The sequence below is a fragment of the Euwallacea fornicatus genome, chromosome 10 (genome assembly GCF_040115645.1).
Source record: "Euwallacea fornicatus isolate EFF26 chromosome 10, ASM4011564v1, whole genome shotgun sequence".
In the NCBI taxonomy this organism is placed as follows: Eukaryota; Metazoa; Arthropoda; class Insecta; order Coleoptera; family Curculionidae; genus Euwallacea; species Euwallacea fornicatus.
The window spans coordinates 5,251,866-5,273,345 of record NC_089550.1 but is presented as its reverse complement, the minus strand read 5'-3'; the positions used below and the strand labels follow the sequence as shown (position 1 = coordinate 5,273,345).

Below are 21,480 nucleotides of genomic sequence, written 5' to 3'. Positions count from 1 at the left end.
TAGGCATAGCGAGATTTTATCAAAATAATATCGTATTCTTTATACAGAAACTATATTGATTCCCCATCGATGTTTGAGCTTCTATTCATTAAGCCATCATCAGGCCAAGAAAAAACAGGTCACCTCGTTAGTAGTAATTTTTTTATTATTAGTTGCATCATGCCAGTAATGCGAGAAGGCACCTAATAGTCCCTTTATACAGGTCTCACATGATCGCTATAAACATTTTATGTTGACATACCATGATGAGCCGAGGAAAGGAAATCATACTAAGCAAATAAAATCAGCCTTAATTATTCCTGCAGGGTTGCTTGAACTGACCTTGCCTCTGTAATCAGGAAATTGATGTGGAAAACATGGTGTGGTTGTAAATTTAAAAAAAAAAGAAAAAATATATGAAATGGTAGATAAAAAAGGACAGGTAGGGTAAAGTTAAAGTTCGAAGTTCCTACTTAAAGTAAGATTTCGGTTGCCATATCTTGATTAGACGGAGTTCAATCAATTGATCTTGCAAGGCATAAACACATGATCACGAGGCAGGTCAAAGGACTGGAAAGAGACTAACGAAGAATAGTATGTTAACAATCAAAAACAGTCTTGATATACATACATATCTGGGTCGATTTCTAGTCACTTCTTACTCATAGATAAGTTAGTTTAGGTTAGCCATGAAGTAATTCGGCACATCCAATATGAGAGCGAAAGTAAAAATATTGCTGAGAGTGCATATCAGATCGATATATTGAAAAAACTTTTCGATAAATCAAAAATTTTATCTAACAAGGTGCGATAGATATTGAAACTGGGGAAAATATTCTAATTTTTTTTTCTAGTGAATTATGCATCGATAATATTGCATAACAAAAATATGGCCTTTATGCCTACTCTGTAGCATTTTTCTTGCGCAACATGTAGCTTTTCAAATACTACTTTACAATAGTTCCAAAACGAACATACATTAATGCATTTGAAACATTCACATATTCCCCTTATTTCCAGAGAGATTTAATGTCTAATTAAGCTCTTACTAAGATCATTATACGTCTCTAAGCCGTGTTCTTATCAGATTTACTACTTCGTTTTGCCGCTCATCTACGTTTTCCAGCTTTAAGTTCATAAGTGTTCGTTCTAATTTGGTACCTATCTCCTTAGTTTTGATTACAGAATTGGGGATAAATTTCAGGAGTTTTGAAGGAAACAAACGTTCTATGAAAGAAATTTTTTTAAGGATCCTGCAAGTTTAATTATGTTAAAAAAATCTTACTTAAAGCAGGTGTGAGAGATTTAAGCTCGATACCTAGTAAATGAACTGCTTCACGAAACTTAGGCATATGATCAAACTTAATAAATAATAAATAGCATGCTAGTAAATGTATTTTTTCGTATGACTCTTAAAGTGACAACAGATAATATGGACAAAAAAATTAAGTTTATTATTATTTCAATTTTTTTTTAAGTCTAATCAAAACCTTGATATCGAATGCCATACAATTTGGATGGTTCTTGTTATTTTACCCGGTTGTATAAAGATGTTCGAACATTTTTATAACGATTCGGAGAAAGCTAAGTCCAGGACATCGAAACTGAGCTGTAAGTATGCTGCAGCCTGGATCAAAATCACAGAATGTTGCCTGATTGTTCCTCGTTTTGTCGAAGTGTCATATCCAAACTGTTAACAAGCTTTCAACGAACTAGACACATCGCAGAAAGGTGACGCACCGGACGACTGTAGAAAACGATGATTACACAAGACCGACTTATTACAGTTTCTGCGCGAAGATACTACGTATCGACATGTAGGCATTTCCCAGATAGTTCAAGTTTCCATTAAAACTGTTCGTAGGAGACATAAAGCAGTAAACATAGTTTCAAGACACTGTTTAAGAAAAGTTCCCCTTGTCCAAGAAAATAAACTTACACGACTAGAGTGGGCTAGACAGCACAACATTTGGGGCGAAGAGTGGAGTTCTCTACTTTTCACAGACTAGCCCAAATTTAACCATTACTCTGATAGTCAACGTATCTGTGTCTGGACAAACCGTGGAGTACGCAGAAACTTAAAAACTTTACAAGAAGTACCGCCTTTCAAGGGGGCGCAATAATGGTCTGGGGCGAAACTTGCTATGGTGGTAAAGGGGAGTGGTACATATGTGAAAGAAACATGAATATACAAATTTGTGAAAGGTACGTCATCAACGATATTCTGTTAATTTCCAAGGTACTATCGGAGAAAATTTTCGATATTTGGAGGATAATACCCGTCCACATCGTGAAGCAATCGTTGAACATGCGATTGAAGATGTAGGCATTGACCATTTTTCGCTTCTGCCAAGATCGCCTGATTTTAACCCCATTGAACATCTGCGGGACATGTTGCAAAGAAGTGTTGAAGAACACCCACGGCATCCCCTAACAATGCCACAGTTTCGAGAATTTCTTCCACGATTGTGGGAAAATTCGCCATAAGACAAGATAAACTATCTCGCCGAGAATATGTGAAGAGAACGTGAAGCAGTTATATACTAGGGGACCATACGACTTCCTGAATTTTCGAAATGTAGTTTTTATGTTATTTTTGATTTTGCAAAAAGTCCTATATTATTTTTTTGATTTTCTTAAATAAACTCATAATATCCTAACATCCGTAACTTTTATGAAGCAGGTTATTTCATATCTAAAAGTTGTAGGTGTAGTGAACACGGGTCTAAAGATCACAGATCACACGAATTAAATCTGGACAGATCGGGGTCATTAAAATACTAAGGATTGGAATACCTGTTAACCGAGAGGGTTTTTGATTATAACTCATTTGCTGTTGGGTTTTACTTTGCGATTTCCTAAGCTTGAGGGATTGAAATAGAGGACTCTGTTAATCAATTTATAACAAAATATATTCATTTAAAACAAAATAAATCAATCTTTTTACACTAAAAACCAACGGCGCATCCACCAGCATCAACAATGAGACCGAATGTATCCGGCAGCACTTTTCCTAATTTCAGTTCCACTTCCTTCGGGTTAGTTTACACATCAGAGCGAGCGAATTAAGAGAGCTTCGTGCCGCAAGATTCGGAATAATTTCCCGCTTCGGGACATTTTATTGTTGATTTTAAGAATATTTTCCACGCAAGAATTTAAGAAAAATCGAAGTTTTATCATTCGCATGGAGAAGTAAATTTGACGATGGTTTTTCGCAGTTTTTCGAGTTGTTTTAATGCAATTTGCGTAAGTACATAATACTTTACTATTTACTTTTAAGCACTAACGGGAATTTAAGCATACTAAATTGGAGTGATACGTTAAGTAGCAAGGATAATTAGGAGGTTTTGTTGGCCGAAAAGAAAGTTTGGAGCTACGAAAAAGTATAGACAAATTGGAGGTCTCGCTGCGCTCATCCTCTTGTTTGTCTGAGATCAGTACAACCCCCATTTTTCGTGGGGCCAGCACAATTTTTTGAACGCTCAATGCAGCCTAATTACAATCTTTAAGACAGGAACGTTTAAAACGGCACTTTTTTCCCATCCAGACACGTTTAACGCATGATGGCAATGAAGATTGTTTTAGTTCTTTAAGTCCAACAGTCAAAATTTGTTTCTACCACGATTTGCGGTTAACTGTAAATTTTACTCACCACTCTAAAATAGTAAGTAAATCACGTACTATAGTGTTAAATTTAGCGACTGCGAAATACCCCTCGCCGTATTCAACACAGATGTGACAACAACCGAACTATATAGACAATCGTACAAAAAATGTGTTCGTACAGGGTGTCAGGTACATAATTTTAGTAGCCTTTTTTATTATTTTATTATGTAAATCTACGACCAAAAACAAAACCGAAGGGTCATAAAACGTTTCCGGGATAGAGTGTTTCAAATTTTAGCATTTTTTTGTCCGCTCTTCTGGGAGTTTGTGAAATATTTGTTTCAAGCTTGGAAATTTCCTTCCCTTCAGGGCCTAAATCATGAAACAGGCCGAGTGGTTGCAAAGGTCTATATGTGTTTTTTTGAGGTGCTACCCACTTCTCCCCACGCCAACATTTTGCGGCTTCAGATCTTCAGCAAGAAATGATAAGTGAGGCGATCGTCCCATATAAATCATATAAACTTGAATGACTCGAATGCAATCTTAAAAGTTTTGAAATGTCTTTCATATTATACGGAGGCGATATGCAGGAATTCCAATGCCCCCCGAAGAAAATAAATATTGAATCTACTTTATATGTAAAATGCGTTTATATTTGAACCTTGGAAAACATAATAAATTATTATGGTAAACGTGGCGTCGTTCCTCTAATCGTTTTATAATTAACTTGAAAACATCAGATATGCGGAAGCAATACGTTGGCGGAAAAGTTTCTAGATTGAAAAGAGAATTTCTTTATTTAGGAAAAATTTATTAGGGAAAGGTTTGAGAGGTGGTTTCAGAAAAAATAACACTCTGTAGTTTCTCGCAATCGGCTCGCACATCTAACTATATCGGTCTCTAAAAATTACCTTTGGCTCAAAGTTTGCGACTCTATGTTCATAGAAATCTTCGTCTTATTCCTTGTAAAAGAATAGGCCGCTAAGATTATGCAATCTAATTTCGAACCATCCTATACTGATGTAGAATATATAAACGATAAATTCATCTTATGGATTTTTCAATGTATCGATTAGCATCCCGGAAGATTGTAGGGCTCGAATGTCTCTTCGCTCCTCGTTTAAACGTGGGGGTAAATGCAATTTCCTTACACAATAAACATAAAAAGTCACCGTATGACTCGAAATAAACTTAGAGCAATAAAGTGCAACTTGCATTAAAGTTTTCAAGATACAGCACCACTTTGGTCCTCAATTTTGCGATTTTTGTAGCCGAAAATGAGGGTTCGAAAAAAGTGCTTTCCCAAGGCTTCGCGTTTCCCCCATATGGGTCCATCGGACAGGTAGACAGCACGTCAAAAATTTCGAAATAGTTTCGAAAAATATCAAAGGGAAAAAGTATTAATTTCTTTTGTCACTTTTCAAATTTTGAATCCCGATAACTCGGGCAAACGTAGGTCACTTATCTTGAAAAGCTTCTCAAATTAATCATCTCGACGAGCTTTATAAGACGCTGTAAACGACTCGTCAATATTTTTTAATCGGCAACACAGAACCTGGAAAAATCAATATGTTTTCGATACATTTTCAATTTTTTGATATGATGAATGGAAAGTTCTGGATTTGTTGTTTCCTCATATGCCATCTGAAGTGGCGAGGAGAAAACGGATATTTTGGCCGTTGCCCATTCAAACGTATCTAAAACGAAAAACGATCAGATTTAGATTCGAACAGTGCTAATTTTGTTCATCCGATGGTTGGTATGGTTTACTATTATAAAGCATACTTTACGGCGTAAGTGATAGGCATATTATTTAGGGGGACATTAAGGGAAACTTTACGCTCCTCTCCATTATACGAGAGAAAAATACGAAAACCTAATTAGCTACTAATTTGAATTTGTAAAAAACTGTAAACAAGGGTGGATTCGTATTTCGAAAGTTGCCAATTGCTGAATGCCGATTTCAGGAGGCATATTGGGAAAGCATGCAAATACTAAGCGAAAACGAGAGTCATATAACTCACAATTTGTTGTGAGTTTTACAATAAGTTGTGGGTCGTATGAGCACAAGCCGCAGCATGTTGGTAAAATGGAATACACAGATGATACATAAGCGTGACAAAATATCCTATTTATTATTAGATTTTTGGGTCGCCTCAACATTTTAGGAATATTTCCTATAATATTCCTAATGAGATTTCTTATATTTTTCATAACAGTTCCCGAGATATTGATATTTAAAATATTACCCTTTTTGCTGCTTTAACCGCTCCAAGTTGCTAACGTTCCAAGTTGGAACAAAATGGATTCTCAATATCGAATTTGGTAGATTAAAAAAATATAGGACATTATGAGATAATGACACAGTGAGAATAATGTGCGATCTAATCGAGGTTGTTAAATACGAATAAGAGAATTTTTTTTTAACGTAAAATCCGTTTTGCTCTAACTTTAACTGTTAGTTAATACGTCGGGAAAGGTTGAAAATAGAAGTGGAGTGTGTTATGCGCAAAATACGGGATAATCTGGAATAATGTGTTAGAGGTAATAGAGGTTTCGATATATCAGTCGTTTTAAATAGAAATGCCGTGTAAGCTTAAGAGGTCAATTCGGCCCTCACGGGCGGTCGATTTGAAATTTTTAACAATTGTCCCTATCACTCAAAAGACTTACCACATAAAATTTCAACTTCTCAATCTCACCATTCAAGGATAGGACGGGGTTGAGGGTGAAAACTTTAAAACGCTGTATCTCGGGAACTATTCATCGTACAGCGTGGGGCAAAATGGTGCATTCTTCAGTAAGCACCTTCTTATTTTCATATACTTGCAGATTTATCGGTTGATGCCAAAGGGCCGAAATCTAAAAAAAAACAACTTAGGTGATTTTAGAGGAGTTTGCACTTTGGTACACTAACCATTTTTGCACACTGTGTAGAGGGCCTCTCGAAGTATCTACCCACGTTGAATCAGATTTATACATAATTCAGTATTTAGGATATAACGATTCATAGTATACCCAGACCACGATGCAAAAAAAAAAGTATTTATCGCAATAAAATATTTTTTCTCACTTATCGCCTTAATATACCTGTACACATAGCAATAAACTGTTATTCCTAGTGGTGAGTACCTAGTGTGTATATTTACTTGGCAATTTTCGATTAATTTTTCGCAATTTTTAAAAATTTATTATTATTTATTTTAAATTATGGAATCTAATGATTCATTACCTTCTACATCAGCGTCGCTGAATGTTAAGTGTGTGATTCGTTCACGTGCCTGGAGGAAAGTGCCTGGAAAGTCAAAATGTATCAACACACCTGAAGACGCTTGTGAAAAAGTATTCTGTGTTGCAGTTCAACAGAATCACACCGTGTGCAGATATTGTCGCATTTGCTTTTATAAAAAGCAAAAAATGCTGGTCCCAATTCAGCAAAACGCTGGACTTCCAAATGACATCACTCAAAATCTCGTGATGGAAGAGTCGATTCGGATTAATATCAGCAAGGGTAGCGATGATTCCGAGACAGACGATACAAGTGATCATGAAGTTAAATATAATTTAACATCTAATGAACAAGCCGAAGAATTAGTTAATATGGAAATCGATCGCACCGTTGCATCTCATAAATATTGCATCATTTGTGGTGGTAATACAACTTCTAATTTAATGTTGATTCCCGAGAAGGCTCGTTGCTTGAGTTACACGAAGAGAAAACTGTTTATTCCAGTCGGCGATAGATGCTGTAAAAGTCACATCATCTTCGACTCATTTTTTGAGGAAGATTTAATGAAGATCAAGGCATATTCAAATATTTCTGAAATCACATCAAAAGAGCTCTCTTGCATGATGGAAAAGTTAGCGATTGCTTGTGATAAAAGGCTGTTTGATCAAGTCTCGGATTTTTCTATGCTCGAAACACAATTAACACTTTTCACAAGCTCGACTTGGGAGAATTTATTGCAGTTAAAAGAAATGTTAACGTCTCTTAGAAATTCTTGTAACAGAACCACCACACAGGCCATCGTTACCTTTTTATTCAAACTTAAAATCGGTAATTCACATGAACTAATTGCTTCCATTCTCTATTTGCCCAATAAAGGGGTGGTCTCGGAGTATCTTAAATTAGTGAGATGTGCTTTTGTCCAAGATATTCTAGCTAAACGCTTTTGTTAAGGGTGTTCCTTCGATAAATGAAACACGACAAAGACACTTTGTTTTATGTAAAAATGGACTGTATTAACTTTGCACTTATCTCAAAAGAATGTAAGAATCTTGGTCTAAGTAAAGAAGAGGGAGAAAGCTTATTGGGCGGGTTACACGATATGATGCGGATCATATCCCGACACCGACGCAGCTTTCCCCGACAAGACAAAAGGGAGAGCAGAGAAGAGACAAGAGCCAAGAGAGCAAAAATGGCTCCGATTATCCCTTAAGTACTAACCCCGAAGAATTCCAACCAGGGGCGCACCACCACCAAGAACCATTATAAGCTTTGGCTACACCGAATCCCATAACTCGTAGCCGTCTGGGGAATATCTATATTAGTCGCTTTTCTGGGAATATCGCTGGTCCAACAAATTGACCATCAAAGCAATAGTCCCTATAGAGAAAGCTTCTTTTGACTAGTAGCGCATTCCCCAACCAAAGCGTACCCTTAGCTTTGGCCTGATGGGCCATGTGATCTGGCACCCAGATGGTATTCTCCGAATAAGTATCGCAGTACATAAGCGTAACTTAAGGGAATAAATGACAATATACAATAAACCTAACATTAACAATAAAAATAGATAGAAACAAAAACCAATAATTTAGAGTCCCTAACAGCTTTGGATGTCAAAACACAACTTGAGAAAAAATTATATATGAAACAAGTCCAAGTGCTCGAACAATACTTGAAGCTGATAATGAGGATTTAATTCTGATATGTGATGGCACTTATGCTCGACATCAGAAAAGCACAAACAATGAATATCAAAGGAGATCGTTTTCTGGCCAAAAGAAAGTGCCTTTGTGTAAACCATTCACGATATGTACCACTAGTGGTTTTGTTGTCGACATGCTTAGACCGTTCAGCGTACACGAAAATGATGTGTGAAATTTAAGAACAATTCTGGAAGTTGAGAATACGGGATTATCCAATTTATTGGAAACAAGCGATATTTTTGTACTGGACAGAGGATTTCGGGACGTAATAGAATATTTAAACAGTGAAGGATACAAAACAGCCATGCCAGCTCTCAGAGGCAAACGCAAACAGTTACAGAGTTTAGAAACCATTCGCTCGGGACTTGTAACAAAAGTCCGATGGATCGTTGAAGCTGTTCACGGTATTTTGAAACAAAAATATCAATTACTTGACCGGAAAATAGATAATAAGATGGTTCCGATAATAGGCGAGTATTTTAGAATCACGGGTTTTTTACAAAATCAGTTCGGGCAACGATTAACTTCCGATAAAGACGCTGGAGAAGAAATCATCGCAAGGATGCACGCGCTGGTAGATACACCGAATTACTTGGCGGAAGAAGTGGAAACAGGAAAATGGGCGAGTAAGAAAGTTATTTTCAGACGGATTACTTCAAACGCAATAAAGGATTTCCCTCAATTAACAGAAGCTCAATTAATATTGCTTTTCACAGGTACTTATCAATTGGGCCAAGCTAAATCATAGTTAGCAGAGATAACGAACGAGGATGGTTCTCTGAATGTTGACTACTTAAAAGAGAATGCAACAATTTTGAGAATACAATCTCGTTCTAGGCATTGTAATCGGAAAACCTACACCTCTTTCATCGATTATACACTAAAACGAAATGATGCATCAGGTATATGCCGCTATTGCTGTGATTGCGCGAATAGAAAGCGTATTGTCGTTTATTGTTCTCATGTAGTTACAATTATTTATTATTTATCACATGCTCGTTACTTAACCCGAATTATTAAACAACATGTTTAAGACCACTGGTTTCTTAGGTGTCCAAGAAGACAGTGATAAAGCTGAAGACGCTGACGTCAACACCCTCCCTGAATAATAACCAGTGTTCTCAAAAATATTGAATTTCTTCCCTTCTTTCTGGGTACATAATTATGCTTACTTGCCCATCATTTTAGAGGGCAGCTCTAGGGGTTCTATGCCATATACAGGGTTCGCCATTACTCCGGCCTTGGTTCCTGGTGTCTTTGTATAAATATCTATATGAAATGTTTAGTACAGTACTCATTTATATTGGAAAGCTGCATGATTTAATAATATTTTTGTTTATACAGAGTGTTCAATTTTCGCTGGGCAGCATAAAGTTATAATTTTTTAAATAGCAATCCATACTTTTTTATGCCATTTGATGAAACCTTAATTTGGAAGGAAAATACATTAAACATTTATTAAATTGGTTGCGGCGTTGCCATATTAGAGAAATTTCTTTTAAAATGCAGCATCAGAAAAAAATTATCACAAAACCGGTGTCTTTTGAAATTTTGAAACTCGTTTTTGTAAAGTAGTAAATGAAAGTCAGAGGTACTTAAAAACATTTTTTTAATGCACCATACTTTTTTTGTATAAGAGCGCTAATTTGCAAATTTTACAAATTGCTGAAACTCGTTTTTTTTTTAAATGGTACCCATGATTTTTTTCAAGTCCTAATATAGTTTTTAATTCTCTATTAATTTGCAATAATATCTTTTCATCTAACATTTACAGTTATGGAGATATTTGCAAAATTTCAATCAAATTGCAACAGGCATTATTATAATCCAACAGATTTATTCTAGTAGGTTTTGCTTCTATTTAACAAAAGCGTAAATTACTTATTTCATTCAGTTGTCATATTACCTGTCACTACCTTCTAATATGGCAACGCCGCAACCAATTTAAAAAATGTTTAATGTATTTTCTTTCTAAATTAATGTTTCATCAAATGGCATAAAAAAATTACGGGTTGCTATTTAAAAAATTATAACTTTATGCTGCCCAGCGAAAACGGAACACTCTGTATAAACAAAAATATTATTAAATCATGCAGCTTTCCAATATAAATGAGTACTGTACTAAACATTTCATATTGATATTTATACAAAGACACCAGGAACCAAGACCGGAGTAATGGCGAACCCTGTATATTGTATAGCGACGTCATTTGGTATTGGTGCTGTTTTCTGCCGCGTTAGTTATATGAATTATATGAATTTAGACTTATAAGTTATTAATATTTATATTCCTATACTTTGAATTATTATATCCCAAATACTGAATTTGGTACAAATCTGATTCAACGTGGGTAGATACTTCGAGAGGCCCTCTACACAGTGTGCAAAAATGGTTAGTGTACCAAAGTGCAAACTCCTCTAAAATCACCTAAGTTTTTTTTTGAGATTTCAGCCTTTTGGCATCAACCGATAAATCTGCAAGTATATGAAAATAAGAAGGTGCTTACTGAAGAACGCACCATTTTGCCCCACGCTGTACAATGAATAGTTCCCGAGATACAGCGTTTTAAAGTTTTCACCCTCAACCCCGTCCCACTCTTGAATGGTGAGACTTAGGAAGTTGAAATTTTATGTGGTAAGTCCTTTGCGTGATAGGGACAATTCGTAAAAATTTCAAATCGCCCGTGTGGTCGAATTGACCCCTTAACCTTACACGGCCTTTGTTTAAATATTTCATAATTTAAAGAAGTGTAGCATCGGGTGTGTTTGATACTACTTTAGATATATGATGTTGGTTATATCTTTGTAATGAAATCACAGGTCAGAGAGAAGGTATACAAGCTTACGTTTATTAATACGGAATATACAGTGAGTGTTGGAGTGACTAATGAATTTAATGAGCACGGACATGACGACTGCGTTACAATGACCGACCGTATCCCAAAACAAGGGCGAGAAAAGAAAGCCCTCCATGCCTCGTCCATCCTTAAGTACCAACACCCATGGTGATAAACCATGGGCGTACCTTGGCCAGGGTGCCATCTGCATCATTTGCCGCATCAAACCGTGGCGTCTTAACCGGGAATTGGAACTGCAGCTGTGAGACCGACAAGGTCTATTGCAGGCAATTCTAGCACCGACAAAGCTCACTATATGCAGCTCCAATGCCGACCAGATTTACTGCGGGGATTTCCAACATCGACAAGGCATGGCATGGGAAATTCTCATGCTCTAGCCAATGCCTACCAGTGCCGTGCCTCAAGGGGTATTTCTAACTTAAAAGTAATTCCTACTGTCTAACCCTTATCGAACTTACACTTAACGTATATTTACAAAATGACTAGACACGAAACTAAAGTGCAGGGTTAATTACGTAACCCTACAGACGGGATCTCAAAAATTGTAAAAAAAGTGTTTAATAATTTTTTTTTGAACAAGTGTCCCTTTCAAATAGTGCATAGCATAAGTAAATTTTAGAATTCACTGAACGTCGCAAGGAAGTTTAAACTGATTGAAAATCAATACCTGTGCGTATTCAAGCTACAATAAAGAATATGGGATAATACCACTACAATATGCATGTGATCTGGGGATTTGTAGAATACAAACTTAGTGTATATTTGAGCAAATGTATATTTGATTAATAGGATATAAAATGCTTATCGTTTGACAATAGTGGAATAGGTCGCGGGAATTCGACTTGCCCCCTCTATCCCTATATGTATAATATAACAAACAATGGAATTATTGCGCCCTTTCAACTGGTGACATTATATAGACGAGGGCCGCGATTATTTATATAATGTAGAGAAATCATCATCTTCATTATCACCAACGTCACCATCAAAATCATCCATAATTCTACATGCATATGAAATTGATCATAGGACACACTACCTACCTATATCGAACCTCCTTTTTTTCAGTCAGACGGTTTGACCTCCATCTGACTGCACCACTTCTAATATGCTCTTTTCCTTCTGTAACATCTCTATGTCGATCGCATTCGTAACACCCCGTATGTTATTTTGGTACCACATGATTACAATAATTTCTTCAGGAGAGATCAGCTGCAGAACTCATGCAATCGAGTAATTAAACATAAACTTCAAAAGCTCCAGCTGAGCATGAATCATTTTAGCAAACTGCTCTTTCAAATAAATAATTACAGCAAATTGTCTCGTTCGAATCATGTGGAAAATAGTACTTACTTAATTAACTGAAGAAATAATTAAAGGGTGAAACTAATTACAAGCCCAAGACGATAGAAATATTGGATATTACGAGAGTGTTAATAATGTAGATATAGATAAGCATACGCTATGTACAATGTGTTCCAAATTCGATGGTTTTCAGGGTTACCTTAGTTATCATCGAAGATAGAGACATGCAGTTTTCCCAATTCTGTGTCTGAAAAAAATTCATTTTAAAATTATGGGGGAAATGTACGAATTTTTATTTTTTCCAAAACCTCCAAAATTGCCCGGAATTTACTCGCAGTCAAAAAGGCATTTTGTTCGGTGACTAACTGCACTATTTTGCCTCCGTTTAATCGTCACTGTACGTATCTCTAATAGTTTCTGAGATCTCAATGCTAAACGAGTTTGGATCACATGCCCACGGACATGCCATGGCAGGACATGCACGTAGTTCTCGCATCAAGTCCCGGACGATTTTATTCTGCAGGTGCTGGCCATATTACACATTAAACATTCACAGATTCTCTGATAAAAGAGAATCGTATTTTTCGCTCTTTTCCTGAACTTCTTAATAGAACAGAATTTAATTAAAGTTCAGTAGCATTTCTAACTTAAGCCATTTTTTTCCCATCCTATCTTCGGGCAGCTTTCTAGCTCGTTTTCTTGATATCAATATTTTCTTAAACCAATTATTATGTCAGACGATATGGAGTCGTTAAAATAGTGAAATCACTTAAGATGATCTTCTCAACGCGCCTATAAACTACACAGTCAGTCTCACCGAACGCGTTACAGTCTAACAAGAGTCTTAATGATATTCCGCATGGATTCCTGGTCCTCACTCGTCCTCACTAAATCGAACCCAAGTTAAGTTAACTTTCTCGATTGTTGATCTTAACGGAACGAATTCATCAGATCATTAAATCTTTCGCCAGATTTTCCTTTAAAATTCTTATAAAATACACCCCTGGCCAAATTTTAGTGTACAATTAAAATATTTGCAAAATTTAGTAATTTTAATATGTTTTTCAAATTTTTTCTGTTTGATACTTCGTTTACACACTTTTAAGAAAAATATATAATGCCAATCACTTATTTGTGTATTAATCTTTGACAATTCAAATGAAAATTGGATTAATAAATAAACAATAACAGATTCCTGGCCAAATTAAAGTGTACATCGCATATTTTATATGTAAACATGAGATTATTTTTTAAATCAGTCTAGTTCTTTCCTTTTATGTGAAAAGAACAAATTAAAAATGTATTCATTCGATTTAATCACTAGAGATAAAAAAGATGTTGAGCGTGGTATGAGTTATCGTGCTGTTGCTGAAAAATGTCATCTGTCTCATTCTACAGTTGCAAAAATGTATAAAACGGATTACAATCGAGTGAAAAAGAAGAGAGGACCCAAATCAAAGTTAAATATGTGAAGCCAAGCGCGTATAAAAGAGAAATTCGCTGGTTAGCAGGAGAAGGTGAGTTGGTGACTTCTCGGAAATTAAAAGAAAACTTGCAATTGGTCGCATCTGCAAGAACCATAAGGAGAACTCTTCCTCAAATGGATGTTAAATAGAAAAAAGTTCACAAACAAATTCCTCTCACCAAAGCCCACCGTGAGTTTCGAGTGGCAAAAGCTCGAGAGTGATTATCTTTAGGGGACTTTATCTGAACAAAGACAGTGTTCACCGATGAAAAAAAATTCTCAAAGGATGGTCCTGATAATGAGTATAGTTACTTGGAAGATAGATTAACAACATCGTTTTATCGCCCAAAACGCCAAATGAGAGGTGAAGGGGTGATGATTTGGGGAGCAATAACTGCTTCAGGGCATTTTCTACTGGAAAAAATCTCTGAAAGAATCAATAGCCAAGGTTATTTAACTCTTTTACGGGAGAAAGTTTATCCGTGGATGGCATCATTGTTTCCAGATGGAGATTTTTACTTTTTACAGGACAACGCACCCGTTCACTCTTCCAGAGTCACAAAAGAAGGGTTATCACAAATGGGACTGAAGGTTTTTGATTGGCCGGCGCGCTCTCCAGACTTGAACCCAATAGAAAATTATTGGCAAGCACTCTCTGGGAAAGTGTACAAAAAAGAAGCATACAACTCTGACTCGGAACTATGGGAAGAAATTTTAAAAGCAGCGCAGAAAGTTAAAATAAACAAACTCAACCTTTTGAAAACTTTGTGTTGTTCTATGAACCGTAGATTGTTGAAAGTTATTGAATCTAAAGGAGACTCAATTAATTACTGATTTGTTTTAAAAATTCATGAAATTGGATATTTTTTAATTTGAAAAAAATGCATATTTTGTTGCTGTACACTTTAATTTGGTCAACTATCACTTTCTATGTAATTAAAATGTATGACTGTTTTGTTAATAAAGAAATAAAATAATTAACGAATCAAATTTTTGTTTCCGTCCTTAATATAGAAATTATACAGCAGTAACCGTCTCATTTTTCTATTTTTTTTTTGTACATGCTAAAGAAATCAGCTGTACACTTAAATTTGACCAGGAGTGTATGTTATGGTCGATTGGATTACAAAGGGCTTCTTATGATATTTCTTAGCGTCCATGTATTCATTCATTACAAGCCTAGTAAAATAAAGCGGGTAAATATGAGCTGTTCAGAAAAATGTGGCATTATGATTGGGCATCTCATTCGCACCTGGAAAGTTACAGGGTGAAAGTCCTTCCTATTCTCTAAAGAACCATAAAGTTTCATTACACGCTGAAAAGAAATATATTTTCATTATTCAATTACTACATCCTATTAGAATTTACATCTTATGAGCTTTATCCTACGTGTCCCCAGAGTGGCACAAAGGTGTTAATTTGGAAAGTAAACAATGAGAAAAAAGGCAAAAATGATTGCCCAGTTCAGTAATCGGTCATTATATGTCAGAATTATTCCTTACTAGACCATCATAAAAGTAATCATGCGTAAATCTACAATAACGCACAACAGTCTTAGCTTAGTAAACTTAGTGGGGCTTTTCCGATGTAATGCCACCGAATCCGAATCTCAATCGAGTAAATATTCTACACAATTTGTTAGAAGGTATCGTAACACACTTGTGTGAATGGTGCGCTCACCTTTGGCTCGTGCGCTACATTTGATGCACGTTTGTTGAAGACTTTCTCACACAACTCGAGTTGTCATAAAATTGTTTAGCTGCGGCTGCACAAACAAACTACGAGGTGGAAATATCTAAATAAGATCGCGAAGTTGCGCGATATGATGAGAGAGCAAGTGCTGAGCAACATGCATAACTGGAATGGTCCACAAAAGGTAAAATATTTATGCCTCGCAGATCCCTCATTAGTTCTTCTCCCTCTATATGACCCCTATGTAACTTCAATCAACAAGCTGAATTATTAAGGCATTGTTAAGTGGTCGTGGACAAAAGCTATAATATTTTCAACGTTTGAGTTAACCATTGCAGCCACGTTATTTGCATATGACTCTCGATCGATAGCATGCTCTCACCTACAGTGAACGATGAAAAACTCCATTATGCGTAAACAAACTGATGTATAACGACCACACTTTTACTCAACTGTAAGCAGAGAATATTTTTCTGCATTTCTATATTTCTATTTTTTCTTCTGTATCTACGCCACTATTGTGAAATGCTTATGCTCCTCTCGTCTCGGTCCCTAGAGCACTAACTGCCTCATGAATTTAACTTAATCTTTGGACCATGACGATGATGGTGACCACTTTACAATCAGTGTGTATCATACAGGGTGTTATTTAAGTACGTGGCCTAACTTCAAAGGGCGATTCTGTGGGTAATTCTAAGATGAAGTTTATGTAAATATAGATCCGGATATGCTTCGTTTTTGAGATACAGGATGTCAAACTTAAAAAAAAGCCATTTTTTCATAGGAAAAACTGAATAATACCTTTTAATAAAGCCGATTTTGTTGAAATTTAGCAGCGTTATTTATGATTATTCTTGTTATTTATGCGCCACTGACTTTTCCAAAACTTATATAATATATTTAGGATACGGTAGTCGAATCAACCACCTTGTACATAGTTTTTAATTGTATTACATTGTGTATTTCGATTACATTGAGGCTCTATCGGAAAGGTGGTACATTGTAAATAGTTAGGGTTAAGTTATTGTTAAGGAGATGATGTACCCCTTTGGCACGCCCATGGTAGACTTTGGCTGGTGCGTAAGAATTCCCACCGAGTTACTTTATCGGCATGGGGGTTGCCCGCGGAAGACTTTATCGGCATCGCTATTACTGATAATAAGCTTCGTCAGCCCTTATGATTTAGAAGCAATTACCGCCCACGAAGGACTTCTTATTAGCTTCAGCACCACTATCCAAGGCGACGGGTAGTGCACGTGGTGTTGAGGGCACCCCTAGCCAGGGTACGCCCATAGTGCGCCACTAGAGGGTTTAATATTTAAGACTTTCCCGAAGATGGGAAATTCCTATTTAATTCCAACTCCGATTTCTGCTGATATTCGATTTGATTTCAAAGTGAAGAAAAAAGCCGCGTCCGCCCTGATAAACACATCTTTAAATTATACCCTAGACTAACGAAATAAAAACCTACATATACTTTTTTCACATTAAGCACAGCTATGGCCACCGAAATTACCAGATTTGAATCCGTTAGATTTTCGCCTTTGGGACCATGTAAAGTCGCTCGTTTATGTAACTACGATTAACACTGACAAAGAATTAATTCAACAGATACGAGATTAATGTAATCAGATAATATATATGCCGAGAATAATTCATCATGTCCCGCGATCAGCGTTAAGAAGGGCTCTAATGTTTACATTGAAGTTGAAGGAAATTTTCAGCAATTATTGTAAATTTCGCCTTTCTTATTGTTAAACATTTTTTACAAAAAAAACATATCATTCGTTTAAATGTAGTTTTGATAAAGTGTTTTTCTTGTTTGAATTTTCTTAAATTTCCAGCATTACCCCTGTACATGCCGGTAGCAAAAAGAAAGAAGAGATTTCTAGTTTAAAAGATTTATTTGTACTACATTAAAAATTGTCACTAAGTTTCAACGTCATATTAATTTGCATCTTTTTGTTACTCAAAAGTTTTTTAAATATTTTTATTAATATGTAAAAAATATTTAAAAAATTTCGACACCCTACATCTTAAACACGAAGGGCTGTAGGAGCAATGTTTATATAAACTTTATATCTTAGAATCGTTCAAACAATCACACCTCGAAGTCCACAGCAACATAATTATATGAAAAAGTATATATAGGATCCTAGGCACTCTCGTTCATGTTTGTACGGAGATTCTCGTCGATTCTATAAAAAAAATTATGCTTTCGAGCCAAAATGATATCATATTTTGTTCCCTCTTTTTATAAACAAAACTGTTGTAATATTAAATACTTGCTCAGTAAACCATGACGGGGACCTCTATTTTCCTCGCTATCTCGTACTATTTTCTTCTATTTGATAGTCCTTGAAATTTGTGCCAAACCCTTGTAGCATTAACCCAAGAGTGTAATGTTATTGGTTTATTCGGAATAGGGAAGATCTGAATGTTTTTATAGTAAAAAAGTGCTGTTCTGGATTGTCCTCAAAATTACAAAGTTATTTTCGTTTCGCGGCGTTATATTAGAAGAAATGGTTAAAGAAATTGTTCTTTATTTCACAAGGCGAAAAACTAGCAAATTTACTGCCACAGCGATATTCATGGAGGGCCCTAATGCGAGACAATGAAAAAGCAAATTTGTTTTTCTGCTCACAAAACCAATAATTTTTTCTCCAATTGACACTGATTAAAATACTTTTTTATTTCATTTTTTTATATTTCTTATATTTTATTACTTTCATTAATTAGGCAGGTTTACTGCTGCTTCCCATAGACGTTTATTGATTTTTTAATCCTACGGCAACCCATCGCCCAAAATGTGTGGAAATTTTTTAAAACACGTGATTAATTTTTTCCTTTTATGAGAACGTAACGGCGAAATCACCTAATGAGTATAAAGAGATGTGTATTTATTTATTTATCTCGGTATTTGAATATCCTCTAATTATCTAGCTAAAAGTACACTCGTAAATCATAATTAACACATTAAACGATCGTGCTGCGTTTTAGAATAAATACCTCATTAATTTAATTTATATGAGGCTTAAAAGAAACTTGAATACTTTGCAGTAACAGAATTTAAAAGCGTTTAAGACAATTACGTGGGGTACAGGTACTAAAACGAAATAATACGTCGCATTATAAAAACATAGAAGAAAATGAGTTTTCCTGTAACTGTGCAATGTAGTGACCTGACCTGAACAACACAAGAAAATAACAGGTAACGCACGAGCCGCTATCGATGGCGCGTGTCCAACGAGAGAATAGATGACCAATGCGATAGGATAATCATTTTTTTAGCCAGAGTTATTCATTGCAGCGTACCTATCATTCATTTGTTACTATACAGGGTATACTCAGCAACCAAATCGATACCCTTAACAATTGCCGAAAAATATCTAATGCCTCATCGAGTATGGAGTGCCGTTTATAACATGTTTCCTATTATCATAAACCAACTACATATTATGGTGAGAGCGAATGAGGCTATTATTTCAGTGAAATGCAAACCAACATCATTTCTCAAATTACCATTAATCCCCGAGTTACTTTACGGACTTATCATCCGGTTAATCTAACCGAAATTGTTTGAAGTATTTCAAGATATGCACTTCGGATTAATATGTTGTTATTCAGGGTACAATTTTTTACAGTGCTTCTTATACAGCGAAAATAATACTGTCAACATCTAATATCTGTCAGAACCGTCAATACTAATATCGTGGGATCAAAGCTCGTGGCATTGTTGATAAGGTCGGGTCATAGCTAAAGGGTGTCATAGAGGCGACTAATTAAAAATTAATGTACTTTAAGCGTATTACATTTTTGGCACATTAACATTACACATTTACATCTTAATAGCTGTAGAATTAAACGTACTGAAATACTTTAATATGGAAATTTTATAACATAACCGTCAAATTAAAAAGTTCACAGTTGACATACGTTAACGTAAAAGTCACACTTGACGCTTACGCAACGTTACATTCGATATTTTCACAAGGGCACAAGTCCAACATCGCATTTGACACTTGAACAACGTTACATTTGTCGTTTCCACAAGGTGACATGTGACGTTGGTACAACGTGTCATTTGACGTTTGCACGACGCCACATTTGACGCGGACTTAGCTTCATTCATGTTTGACCAAATAGGCTTTGCTGCGCTCTAAAGGGACATCGAAAACTAAAAAAAAAATGTAGTTTCATATTTTAATGGTAACAAAAAATTGGCATTTTTATACGCTTATATTATCATATACAGTGTGTCCGGGTTAAGGATTTAACACTTTCGCAAAACCTTTATTTCTTAATCGATTTTGACGTTTTTTTTTGTTAATTAGATATTCAAAATGCGCATTCGTCTAATGGATACGATCCCTCTTGACCCATAATCATAACCAATTGCGTGCATTTTTATGGGATCAAATTTCGGAAAATACTATTAGGGCTTTTTTTGGGATAAATACGAAAACAGATTCTTAATTAGAATGACCTAAAACTTACCTGTTCCGATTTTCATTTTTCATTTTTCTATATATATATATATATATATAAACAATCTTTATTTCCTCAGAAATAGGCTATCGACCTGTTAGGTCTTTCTGCCTGTAATACAATGGTAATCTTTTGGTGACTAAATACTATCACATTACATCTGGAAGGTCAAATGGTGCTCGAAGGGAAAGGAGGCGGGATTGTCTTGTCTGTCTCGTTAAGCAAAGTGGGCTCAGTATAGTTGAGTTGTTGGTGTTCTTTTTCCATCTATTCTGTAGTTGTCGTAGTCTTTCTGTTATTCTTATCATGTTTGTGCGTTCATACAGTAATTGGTTGGGTGGGTTGTGTAACGGGTTTTCGGGGTGTCTTAGTTTTGTGATTAGTCTTAGTGCAATCTGTTCTGTAGTCTGTATGTGTTTGCTTGTTTTTTCTGTTGCATTTGCCCTCAGTACGTGTCCGTAGTCCAATAGTGCAGTAGTCTGCATATGATTTTGTATATTTTTATGGCGGTTTCCATACTAATTCCTTTGTCTTTGTATGTCAGTGTTCGGAAGTGTTTTGCCCTTTTTATGATTTCTAGTCGAGTATTTCGTACGTGTTTCGTAAATTTTAGTTTATTGTCTATTGTTATTCCCAAATACTTCACGTCGTTCCTTGATTTAGTCGTGTGTCCGCCTGTCATTATTATTGGTGAGCTGCCTTTGATGTGGTGATTTGAAAGTAGAAGTTGATTTTTCGTGTCGTTTGGCGTTAGTCTCCATTTGTAAAACCATGTCATGGTTCTGTTTGTCAACGTCTGAAGCTTTTCCACGGCTTTCTTAGTAGTTTTGTCGTGTGCAATCAGCGCTGTATCGTCCGCGTATTGCAAAATGTATGATGTTTTGTCTATATATTCCTTGTCCTGTAGATCATAGTTGTATATGTCGTGGCAGTATATATTGTAGAGCAGTAGTGAGAGCGGCGAACCCTGTGGTAGCCCCTATTCCGGGGAGAAGGAGAAGGAGAGGGCAGTGTCAATTCGTACCTGAAGTTGTCGGTTTTCTAGCAGATTTTTGATTAAGTAGATTAGGTATTTTGGTGTTTTCAGTTTGTGTAATTTATATAGCAGACCCCTGTGCCAGACGCTATCAAAAGCCTTATTAATGTCCATTAGTAGAC

The 21,480-nt window shown here is 35.8% G+C and overlaps 1 protein-coding gene across 7 annotated transcripts in view; it reads left to right on the top strand.

Moving 5' to 3' along the window:
- Positions 1-3,019: 3,019 nt before the first annotated feature.
- The window catches only part of LOC136341472 (tachykinin-like peptides receptor 86C), a 71,295-nt gene continuing 52,834 nt past the window's right edge, over positions 3,020-21,480 (top strand). For 5 of the 7 annotated variants that reach the window (XM_066286488.1, XM_066286490.1, XM_066286489.1 and 2 more), the window contains exon 1: positions 3,020-3,225. In XM_066286488.1, the coding sequence (XP_066142585.1) occupies positions 3,184-3,225 (42 nt within the window). In that variant the 5' untranslated portion in view covers positions 3,020-3,183. Of the gene's footprint in view, positions 3,226-11,130; positions 11,150-15,920; positions 16,019-21,480 lie in introns of those variants that run through there. The other 2 variants (XM_066286486.1, XM_066286485.1) reach the window with 2 other exon arrangements.